Source organism: Mobula birostris, chromosome 5, assembly GCF_030028105.1.
Source record: "Mobula birostris isolate sMobBir1 chromosome 5, sMobBir1.hap1, whole genome shotgun sequence".
Lineage (NCBI taxonomy): Eukaryota > Metazoa > Chordata > Chondrichthyes > Myliobatiformes > Myliobatidae > Mobula > Mobula birostris.
This window is the reverse complement of record NC_092374.1, coordinates 85960206-85972750: the sequence shown is the minus strand read 5'-3', so window position 1 is coordinate 85972750 and position 12545 is coordinate 85960206. Positions and strand designations below refer to the sequence as shown.

At 47.2% G+C, this 12545-nt stretch overlaps 1 protein-coding gene across 1 annotated transcript in view; it reads left to right on the top strand.

Annotated features, from left to right (window-relative positions):
- The window catches only part of LOC140198369 (zonadhesin-like), a 123420-nt gene that overhangs the window by 97038 nt on the left and 13837 nt on the right, over window positions 1-12545 (top strand). Inside the window, exons 5-6 of the mRNA XM_072259465.1 lie at window positions 853-1078; window positions 5399-5560. Of these exons, the coding sequence (XP_072115566.1) occupies window positions 853-1078; window positions 5399-5560 (388 nt within the window). The remainder of the gene's footprint in view (window positions 1-852; window positions 1079-5398; window positions 5561-12545) is intronic.

Sequence of the window (12545 nt, the reverse complement as noted above, 5' to 3'; positions counted from 1 at the left end):
GTCTGAAAGCAGCCTTCCTGTTTGTGTGTGCGAGTGGGTATGAGGGTGAGAGAGGGGCGTGCTTTGCTGCTGTTGCTTGCATGTTGTTCTGCTGGACATTGTGGGCATGCTGTGTTGACATCTGAATGTGTGACAGTCCCCAGCACATCCCTGGGTGTGTAGGTTGTTAACACGAACGGCTCATTTCACTGTACGTTTTGATGTACATTTGATAAATAAATCTGAGTCTGAACCTAAACAGCTATCGGTCCATGGCCTCCTCTTCCGCCACGATGAGGCCACTCTCAGCGTGGAGGAAAACACCTCCGATTCCATCTGGGTAGCCTCCAACCTGATGGCATGAACATCGATTCCCCCCCCCTTCTTCTATCCCCCACTCTGGCTTGCCTCTTCCCACCTGCTTATTACTTCCCCCTGGTGCCCCTTCTTCTCTTTTTCCAGTGATCCACCCTCCTCTCCTATCAGATTTCTTCTTCTCCAGCCCTTTGCCTTTTCCACCTATCACCTCCCAGATTCTTACTTCATCACCTCCCCCACACACTCACACCTGGCTTCACCCATCACTTTAGAGCTTGTCCCACCACCCAGACCTTCTTATTCTGGCATCTCCCCGCCCCCCCACCTTTCCTGTCCTGAAGAATGGTCTCGGCCCAAAACGTCAACTGTTTATTCGTTTCCGTAGATGCTGCCTTCCTCCAACATTTTTTGTGTGTTATTCTTGGAGAACCACCACAATGTGAACCAGACAGAGGTACAACAGCCCAGAGTAGAGGTGGGCCATCCCATGAAGGAATGAACGGGTAGCAGCTAACTCACTCTGACCTACATCACTCTTACGTTACCTTCCTGCAGATATCATTATTCCCAGCCTCTACAAGAAGAAGGTCCGAGGGCTGTGTGGCAATTACGACGGGAAATACAGGAATGATTTCACGCTGCCGAATGGTGACCGGGTATCCAGCCTGAAGAAGTTCGGGAACAGCTGGAAAGTGGACAACGACAATGATGACGATGACGATGATGATGAATCTGAATGGAGGACGAGGCGGACACAACCTTCCAACGGGAATAGGTACAGGTGAGTGACAGCAGGTGGGAGATAACCATGTGTCCAGATAAAGCCAGAGAAATGAATTCATTTAGCACCAATCTCAACCCTCAAGATATCCCAGAGCCCATTATCCAATTCAATTCAAGTTTGTCATTCAACCATACATTAATACAGCCAAACAGGATTACTCCAGAGTCAAGGTACAAAACACAGTACCAACAGTCACACACAGCACAAAACACACGTGGCACATATAAGACAGAAAGATACAACCATTCTATAAAAGAGTCCAAACTCATGCCGCCGAAATCTGCAGACGACCACAACAGATCTTGTCTTCTGCCGAACAAACACTGGGGGGCAGAAGACTGCCCAACCTGGACGCCGCGCCACATTACCCTGGAGGAGTGCACTGGCTCTGGTGACTCTCTCCTGGCGGCTGTAAGCAAGCGACACCACAGCTTGAGGCTTAGTCCTCGCACATACAAGATAGCGAACACATACAGGATATCGGTGGTACAATCACGCAAGATATATACTGTATGTATCGTGTCCAGATACTGAGTCCATTGTTCTGCTGAGAGAAGGTAATTGATAATATGGTAATTGAAGTCCCCAGAGCTGTAACCCCAAATCAGAATCAGGTTCATTACCACTGACGTACAGTGCCAATAAAAAGTATTCATCCCCCTTGGAAGTTTTCCTGTTTTACAACATTGAATCACAGTGGATTTAATTTGGCTTTTTTGACACTGATCAACAGAAAAAGACTCTTTCATGTCAAAGTGAAAACAGATCTCTCCAAAGTGATCTCAATTAATTACAAATATAAAACACAAAATAATTGATTGCATAGGTATTCACCCCCTTTAATATGACACACCAAATCACCACGGGTGCAGCCAAATAGTTTTAGAAGTCACGTAATTAGCTAAATGGAGATCACCGTGTGCAGTCAAGGTGTTTCAGTTGATTGTAATTAAAATTCACCTGTACCTGGAAGGTCCAACTGCTGGTGAGTCAGTATCCTGGCAAAAACTACACCATGAAGACAAAAGAACATTCCAAGCAACTCCACAAAAAGGTTATTGAAAAGCAAAAGTTAGGAGATGGATACAAGGAAATTTCCAAGTCACTGAATATATCCTATGAAGTACAGTTAAGTCAATCATCAAGAAATGAAAAGAATATGGCACAGCTGTAAATCTGCCTAGAACAGATCATTCTCAAAAACTGAGTGGTTGTGCCAGGAAGGGACTAGTGAGGGAGGCCACCAAGAGACCTATGACAACTCTGGAGGAGTTACAAGCTTCCGTGGTTGAGATGGGAGAGACTGTGCATACAACAACTGTTGCCTGGGTACTTCACCAGTCACAGCTTTATGGGAGAGTGGAAAAGAGAAAGCCACTGTTGAAAAAAACTCTCAGAAATCTCTGCTAGAGTTTGCCAGAAAGCATGTGGGAGACTCTGAAGTCAGCTGGAAGAAGGTTCTATGGTCTGATGAAACCAAAATTGAGCTTTGAGGCTATCAGACTAAATGCTATGTTTAGCATGTCAAACACCTCACATCATCAAAAACACACCATCCCTACCGTGAAGCATGGTGGTGGCTGCATCATGCTGTGGGGATGCTTCACTGCAGCAGGCCCTGGAAGGCTTGTGAAGGTAAAATGAATGCAGCAAAATACAGGTAAATCCTGGAGGAAAGACCTGATGCAGTCTGGAAGAGGACTCTGATTGGGAGATTTGTTTTCCAGCAGGACAGTGACCCCCAAAGATAAAGCCAAAGCTACACAGGAATGGCTTAAAAACAACTTAATGTCCTGGAGTGGCCAAGACAGAGTCCAGACCTCAATCCAATTGACAATTTGTGGCTGGACTTGAAAAGGACTGTTCATACACAATCCCCATGTAATCTAACAGAGCTTGAGCAGTTTTGTAAAGAAGAATGGGGGAAAATTGCAGTGTCCAGATGTGCAAAGCTGATAGAGACCTATCCACACAGACTCAAGGCTGTAATTGCTGACAAAGGTGCATCTACTAAACACTGACTTGAAGGGGGTGAATACTTATGCAATCAATTATTTTGTGATTTATATTTGTAATTAATTTATATCACTTTGTAGAGACCTGTTTTCACTTTGATACTAAAGAGTCTTTTTTTGTTGAGCAGTGTCAAAAAAGCCAAATTAAATCCACTGTGATTCAATGTTGTAAAACAATAAAACATGAAAACTTCCGGGGGGAGGGGGGTGCGGTGAATACCTTTTATAGGCTCTGTATGTTGTGAATTTTGTTATTTTATGGCAGCAGTATCATACAAGAGATTAAAAAATACTTCCTTACAATGAAAATTAAAATATATAAATTGTGCAAAGAAGAATGGTGAGGAATAGTTTATGGGTTCACTGACTGTTCAGAAGTCTGATAGCAGATGCATGGGTCTACAGGCTCTTGTACTTCCTCACTGATGGTAGTAATGAGATCAGGGCATGTCCCAAATGAGGGTCCTTAATGATGGATCTTGAAGCATCCCCCGCCCCCCCCCCCCAGTTGAAGATATGCAGAAGGGATTCACCAAACTGTTTGATGTTGTGGTGTGCTTGGCAACTGGCATGCAGACATTTCATCCTTAGTGAGCAGTTGTTGTTGGTTCTCTCTGGGAGTGCTCACATTTAGAGACCCCTTGCTTAATGGTATTGGTCCATGGCATAAAAATGGTTGGGAATCCCTGCCCTAGAGACTGTTGTGCAAAAATCCCAGGAGGTCAGCATTTTCTGAGATACTCAAGCCACCCTGTCTGGCACCAACAATCATTCCATGATCAAAGTCACTTCAATCATATTTCTTCCCCAGTCTAATGTTTGGTCTGAATGATAACTGAACCTCTTGACCATGTCTGCATGCTTTTATGCATTGAGTTGCTGCCACATGATTGGCTGATTAGATATTTTCATTAACAAGCAGGTGTACAAGTGTATCTAATAAAGTGGCAACTGAGCGTAAAGTAGCCATAAATTATACCAGAAATGAACATAATTAGAACAAAGAAACAACGTTCATTGTAGTGCAAAGTGGTCACAGTGTTGCTGTACTGAGGTAGTGATTAGGGTTTTGCAGGTTGGTTCAGGAACCGAATGGTTGAAGGCAAGTAGCTGCTCTTGAACCTGGTGGTGTGATATTTCAGGCTTCTGTACCCTCAGTGATAGTTGTGAGAAGATGGCGTGGTATCCCCAAGTCAGATGTAGATTTTATTGTCATCTGCACAGGTACATGCACACAGGTGCAATGAAAGCCCTATCTGCAGCAACATCACAGGTACATGGCATCAGAGACAGAACATTCACCAGAAAAAGATTAATAACATAACATAAACAACAAAGAATATAATAAGAACAAAAAACATGGTTGTAATGTGCTTATTGTTCAATAACCAAAAGATTAAAGTACAGCAAGACTTTGAAATACACCTTCAAGGAGTGATGCCTCAAAAAGGCAGCATCCATCATTAAGGACCCCCATCACCCAGGACATGCTCTCTTCTCATTGCGATCGTCAGGAAGGGGGTACAGAGCCTGAAGACACACACTCAGTGATTCATGAACAACTTCTTCACCTCAGCCATCCGATTTCTGAATGGACATTGATCCATTAACACTACCTCACTACTTCTTTTATTTCTATTTTTGCACTACTTATTTAATTTAACTATATATTATATATCTACTGTAATTCTTGTTTTCTCTACCATTATGTATTGTATTGTACTGCTGCACATGGTGGGCAAGTGGCCAAGTGGTTAAGGCGTTCGACTAGCAATCTGAAGGTTGTGAGTTCGAGCCACAGCCGAGGCAATGTGTTGTGTCCTTGAGCAAGGCACTTAATCACACATTGCTCTGTGATGACACTGGTGCCAAGCTGTATGGGTCCTAATGCCCTTCCCTTGGACAACATTGGTGTCGTGGAGAGGGGAGAATTGCAGCATGGACAACTGCTGGTCTTCCATACAACCTTGCCCAGGCCTGCGCCCTGGAGAGTGAAGACTTTCCAGGCGCAGATCCATGGTCTCGCAAGACTAACGGATGCCTTTATTTATTTTATGTACTGCTGCTGCAAAGTTAACAAATTTCACAACATATGCCAGTGATATTAAACCTGATTCTGATTCTGAATTAACTGTGTTTTTGACGTGCTAATTCTGTTATTTATTGTAATTTAATTTAACCTTGTGAATGCTGTGTGCTTGTAGCCGTTAATGAACTCGAGCTTGGCCTGAAGTGTGGGTCTGAGCATGGCTGAGCCTGTCTTTGTTCTGGTTACTAAACGGTTCTCCTTTGTGTGGAACAGACGCAGAGCCGCTGGAGAGGACGCAGACCCTGAGCCGGAGACCGGATACGAGGCCTGTAACAACAGCCAGTACAACAGCACAGACAGCTGCGGAGCTCTTCTGGACGCTCAGGGACCATTCCGAGACTGCCATCCCTTCATTCAACCAGACATGTATTACCGGTAAGCAAAGTTCACTTAATTCAGACATGTGTGAGTCGTAACATTTTGGAAAGTCAAATCCTTACGCAGAGAGTAGCTGGTACGTGGTGCTGGGGGTGGTGGTAGAGGCAGATACATTAGCGGCATTTAAGAGACCCCCAGATAGGCACGGCATCCCTACAAAGGACTGTGAATACGGCCAAGAGGATCATAGGGGTCTCCCTACCATCCATGAGGGATATTCATCATGAACGCTGCTTACACAGGGCCTTTGGCATTGCCAAGGATCCTACCCATTCATCCAGCATCCTCTTTGACTTTCTACCATCCGGCAGGAGACACCAATGCATAAAAACAAGAATGGTCAGGATGGGAAACAGCTTCTTCCCTAGGGCCATTAGGCTTCTGAACACCCAGCCACATCGTATTCGAAGTGCCTTTGGTTAATCTGTTCTGAACCTTACAATATTTAATATTAATGCACTTTAGTTTGTTAGTTATGTGTAGATTTTATCCTTACCTTCATAAGTTATTGTGTGCTATGTGTACTACTGTGCTTTACTCCCTGGTTCAGAGAAATGTCTCATTTCTGGATACATTATATACATCTATATAGTTAAATGACAGTAAACTTGACGACATAGTTGATGGGAAAATGGACGGCTATGTGGGCTGAAAGTATTAGATTGATGTTAGAGTGTGTTGGAAGGTCAGCACAACATCGCAGGCCAAGGTGCTTGTACTGTGTCGTACTGTTCTATGCTTTATAAAATTGTAAGGAAAACTGGATCTCTCTCCATTTTCTGATCCTTAGGATTCTTCCCAGAGTCAGGAATGATGAGCAGTCTTAATTCCAAAATTTCAATTAATTTTAGAGCATAAACAAACATACAAATTACTAAGCAAACTGAATAAACAGCTGCGAAACAATGCCGAGGAGTACATTGATACAAAGACAAAAGGTATAAAGAAGCCAAGATGGCATCCCGAAGAAGCCATCACTCTTACAGATAAGATAAGGAAATTCCTTAGATAGGGATAAACTAGTTAATAAGTTACATAATTAAAACAATTACATCATGTGGGTAGTGTGCTAATGAAAAATGAGGAAGGTGATAAACCAACACACATAAAAGTTGCTGGTGAACGCAGCAAGAAGGGTCTCGGCCCAAAACGTCGACTGTACCTCGTCCTAGAGATGCTGCCTGGCCTGCTGCGTTCACCAGCAACTTTTATGTGTGTTGCTTGAGATTCCAGCATCCGCAGGTTTCCTCATCTTAAGGTGATAAACCGTTAGTTTAGCTGCTATACTGCTTTCTGCCAGTGAGTGGGGATGAATTGCACATACTGTGAAAAGCACATGAGTTTGTTAACAAGTACAAATCTTATCACAAGTATTATTGGAAAAAATAACAATGGTTTCCAACAGGGTATAGATAGGGTGAATCTGCACACTCTTTTACCTCGGGCTGCAAAATCAAATTTTAGGGGCAGCATATTAACGTAGTGGTTAGCACAAGGCTTTACAGTACCAGTAACCCAGATTCAATTCCCACCACTGCCTGTAAGGAGTTGGCACATTCTCGCCATTTCCTACAGGTGCTCCAGTTTCTTCCCTCAGTCCACAAATGTACCAGTTGGTAAGCTGATTAGTCGTTGTAAATTGTTCCGTGATTCATCGAGGGTGGAACCGGGGGATTGCTGGGCGACGTGACTTGAAGTGCTGGAAGGGTCTATCCTGTGCCGTCTCTCAATAAATAAATAATTACAGGGCAAGGGTTCAAAGTACAACAAGAGGCAACCTCGGGCAACTATTCTATACAAAGCGTGGTCAGTATATGGAACAAGCTGCTAGAGGAAGGGCAGGGTACATTAACAATATTTAAAAGGAACTTGGATAGGAAAGGTTCAGAGCAGGAGTTCCCAACGTGGGGTTCACGGGCCCCTCGGTTAATAATACGGTCCACAGGCCCCTCGGTTAATAATAGGGTTCACGAGCCCCTCGGTTAATAATAGGGACCACGGGCCCCTCAGTTAATAATAGGGTTCACAAACCCCTCGGTTAATAATAGGGACCACAAGCCCCTCGGTTAATAAAAGGGACCACGGGCCCCTCGGTTAATAATAGGAGTCCATGGCATAAACGAGGGTGGGAACTATTGGTTTCGAGGTATATGGGCAGATAGGTCTAGTTCAGATGTGAATCTTCATCAGCCTGGATGGGATGGGTTGAATGCCCTGTTTCCCTCCTGTATTACTCTAGAACTGTATTTTGTGCAAACTGTGCAGCAGGATGTGATCCCAACGCCCTTTTCAGAAATTGTGCAAAGGTTCTTTTCTGGATATTCAGCATTTTACAAGTTTGAATTGTCTACCCTCAGCCTCCCCCGGTCAGCCTCTTCCCCCGGGTTACAACAGAGATACTGAAACTCCCCTGGTCAGTCTCTTCCCCTGGGTTACAACAGAGATACTGAAACTCCCCTGGACAGCCTCTTCCGCCGGGTTACAACAGAGATACTGAAACTCCCCTGGTCAGCCTCTTCCCCCGGGTTACAACACAGATACTGAAACTCCCCTGGTCAGCCTCTTCCCCCGGGTTACAACAGAGATACTGAAATTCCCCCTGGTCAGCCTCTTCCCCCGGGTTACAACAGAGATACTGAAACTCCCCTGGTCAGCCTCTTCCCCGGGTTACAACAGAGATACTGAAACTCCCCTGGACAGCCTCTTCCGCCGGGTTACAACACAGATACTGAAACTCCCCCAGTCAGCCTCTTCCCCCGGGTTACAACAGACATACTGAAATTCCTCCAGTCAGCCTCTTCCCCCGGGTTGCAACAGAGATACTGAAACTCCCCCTGGTCAGCCTCTTCCCCTGGGCTGCAACGGAGATACTGAAATTCCCCCTAAACAGCCTCTTCCCCTGGGTTGCAACGGAGATACTGAAATTCCACCTGATCAGCCTCTTCCCCTGGGTTACAACAGAGATACTGAAATTCCTCTGGTCAGCTTCTTCCCCTGGGTTACAACAGAGATAATGAAATTCCCCCAGGTCAGCCTCTTCCCCGGGTTACAACAGAGATACTGAAAATCCCCCTGGTCAGCCTCTTCCCCCAGGTTACAACAGAGATACTGAAACTCCCCCGGTCAGCCTCTTCCCCAGGTTACAACAGAGATACTGAAACTCCCCCGGTCAGCCTCTTCAACTGGGTTACAACAGAGATACTGAAATTCCCCCTGGACAGCCTCTTCCCCTGGGTGCAACAGAGATACTGAAATTCCCCCTTATCAGCCTCTTCCCATGGGTTACAACAGAGATACTGAAATTCCCCTGGTCAGCTTCTTCCCCTGGGTTACAACAGAGATACTGAAATTCTCCCCGGTCAGCCTCTTCCCCGGGTTACAACAGAGATACTGAAATTCCCCCTGGTCAGCCTCTACCCCGGGGTTACAACAGAGATACTGAAATTCCCCCTGGTCAGCCTCTTCCCCTGGGTTACAACAGAGATACTGAAATTCCCCCTGGTCAGCCTTTTCCTCTGGGTTACAACAGAGATACTGAAACTCCCCCGGACAGCCTCTTCCGCCGGGTTACAACAGAGATACTGAAACTCCCCCGGTCAACCTCTTCCCCTGGGTTACAACAGAGATACTGAAACTCCCCCGGTCAGCCTCTTCCGCCGGGTTACAACAGAGATACTGAAATTCCCCCGGTCAGCCTCTTCCCCCGGGTTACAACAGAGATACTGAAATTCTCCCCGGTCAGCCTCTTCCCCGGGTTACAACAGAGATACTGAAATTCCCCCTGGTCAGCCTCTACCCCGGGGTTACAACAGAGATACTGAAATTCCCCCTGGTCAGCCTCTTCCCCTGGGTTACAACAGAGATACTGAAATTCCCCCTGGTCAGCCTTTTCCTCTGGGTTACAACAGAGATACTGAAACTCCCCCGGACAGCCTCTTCCGCCGGGTTACAACAGAGATACTGAAACTCCCCCGGTCAACCTCTTCCCCTGGGTTACAACAGAGATACTGAAACTCCCCCGGTCAGCCTCTTCCGCCGGGTTACAACAGAGATACTGAAATTCCCCCGGTCAGCCTCTTCCCCCGGGTTACAACAGAGATACTGAAACTCCCCCGGTCAACCTCTTCCCCAGATTACAACAGAGATACTGAAATTCCCCCGATCAGCCTCCTCCCCCGAGTTACAACAGTGATACTGAAACTCCCCCGGTCAGCCTCTTCCCATGGGTTACAACAGAGATACTGAAATTCCCCCTAATCAGCCTCTTCCCCTGGGTTACAACAGAGATACTGAAATTCCCCCGGTCAGCCTCTCCCCCCGGGTTACAACAGAGATACTGAAATTCCCCCTGGACAGCCTCTTCCCCTGGGTTACAACAGAGATACTGAAACTCCCCTGGTCAGCCTCTTCCCCGGGTTGCAACAGAGATACTGAAATTCCACCTGATCAGCCTCTTCCCCTGGGTTACAACAGAGATACTGAAATTCCTCTGGTCAGCTTCTTCCCCTGGGTTGCAACAGAGATACTGGAACTCCCCCGGTCAGCCTCTTCCCCAGGTTAGAACAGAGATACTGAAATTCCCCCGGTCAGCCTCTTCCCCGGGTTACAACAGAGATACTGAAACTCCCCCGGTCAACCTCTTCCCCAGGTTACAACAGAGATACTGAAATTCCCCCGATCAGCCTCTTCCCCCGAGTTACAACAGAGATACTGAAACTCCCCCGGTCAGCCTCTTCCCCTGGGTTACAACAGAGATACTGAAATTCCCCCTAATCAGCCTCTTCCCCTGGGTTACAACAGAGATACTGAAATTCCCCCGGTCAGCCACTCCCCCCGGGTTACAACAGAGATACTGAAATTCCCCCTGGACAGCCTCTTCCCCGGGTTGCAACAGAGATACTGAAATTCCACCTGATCAGCCTCTTCCCCTGGGTTACAACAGAGATACTGAAATTCCTCTGGTCAGCTTCTTCCCCTGGGTTACAACAGAGATACTGAAACTCCCCCGGTCAGCCTCTTCCCCAGGTTAGAACAGAGATACTGAAATTCCCCCGGTCAGCCTCTTTCCCGGGTTACAACAGAGATACTGAAACTCCCCCGGTCAGCCTCTTCCCGTGGGTTACAACAGAGATACTGAAACTCCCCCGGTCAGCCTCTTCTCCTGGGTTACAACAGAGATACTGAAATTCCCCCTGGACAGCCTCTTCCCCTGGGTTGCAACAGAGACACTGAAATTCCCCCTTATCAGCCTCTTCCCATGGGTTACAACAGAGATACTGAAATTCCCCTGGTCAGCTTCTTCCCCTGGGTTACAACAGAGATACTGAAATTCTGCCCGGTCAGCCTCTTCCCCTGGGTTACAACAGAGATACTGAAATTCCCCCTGGACAGCCTCTTCCCCTGGGTTACAACAGAGATACTGAAACTCCCCTGGTCAGCCTCTTCCCCGGGTTGCAACAGAGATACTGAAATTCCACCTGATCAGCCTCTTCCCCTGGGTTACAACAGAGATACTGAAATTCCTCTGGTCAGCTTCTTCCCCTGGGTTACAACAGAGATACTGAAACTCCCCCGGTCAGCCTCTTCCCCAGGTTAGAACAGAGATACTGAAATTCCCCCGGTCAGCCTCTTCCCCGGGTTACAACAGAGATACTGAAACTCCCCCAGTCAGCCTCTTCCCGTGGGTTACAACAGAGATACTGAAACTCCCCCGGTCAGCCTCTTCTCCTGGGTTACAACAGAGATACTGAAATTCCCCCTGGACAGCCTCTTCCCCTGGGTTGCAACAGAGACACTGAAATTCCCCCTTATCAGCCTCTTCCCATGGGTTACAACAGAGATACTGAAATTCCCCTGGTCAGCTTCTTCCCCTGGGTTACAACAGAGATACTGAAATTCTGCCCGGTCAGCCTCTTCCCCTGGGTTACAACAGAGATACTGAAATTCCCCTGGTCAGCCTCTTCCCCGGGTTACAACAGAGATACTGAAACTCCCCCGGTCAACCTCTTCCCCAGGTTACAACAGAGATACTGAAATTCCCCCTGGTCAGCCTCTTCCCCTGGGTTACAACAGAGATACTGAAATTCCCCCTGGTCAGCCTCGTCCCCTGGGTTACAACAGAGATACTGAAATTCTGCCCGGTCAGCCTCTTCCCCTGGGTTACAACAGAGATACTGAAATTCCCCCTGGTCAGCCTCTTCCCCTGGGTTACAACAGAGATACTGAAACTCCTCTGGTCAGCCTCTTCCCCCGGGTTACAACAGAGATACTGAAATTCTGCCCGGTCAGCCTCTTCCCCTGGGTTACAACAGAGATACTGAAACTCCCCTGGTCAGGCTCTTCCCCGGGTTACGACAGAGATACTGAAACTCCCCCGGTCAGCCTCTTCCCCAGGTTACAACAGAGATACTGAAACTCCCCTGGTCAGCCTCTTCCCCGGGTTACAACAGAGATACTGAAATTCCCCCTAATCAGCCTCTTCCCCGGGTTACAACAGAGATACTGAAACTCCCCTGGTCAGCCTCTTCCCCCGGGTTACAACAGAGATACTGAAATTCTGCCCGGTCAGCCTCTTCCCCTGGGTTACAACAGAGATACTGAAACTCCCCTGGTCAGGCTCTTCCCCGGGTTACGACAGAGATACTGAAACTCCCCCGGTCAGCCTCTTCCCCAGGTTACAACAGAGATACTGAAATTCCACCTGATCAGCCTCTTCCCCTGGGTTACAACAGAGATACTGAAATTCCTCTGGTCAGCTTCTTCCCCTGGGTTACAACAGAGATACTGAAACTCCCCCGGTCAGCCTCTTCCCCAGGTTAGAACAGAGATACTGAAATTCCCCCGGTCAGCCTCTTCCCCGGGTTACAACAGAGATACTGAAACTCCCCCAGTCAGCCTCTTCCCGTGGGTTACAACAGAGATACTGAAACTCCCCCGGTCAGCCTCTTCTCCTGGGTTACAACAGAGATACTGAAATTCCCCC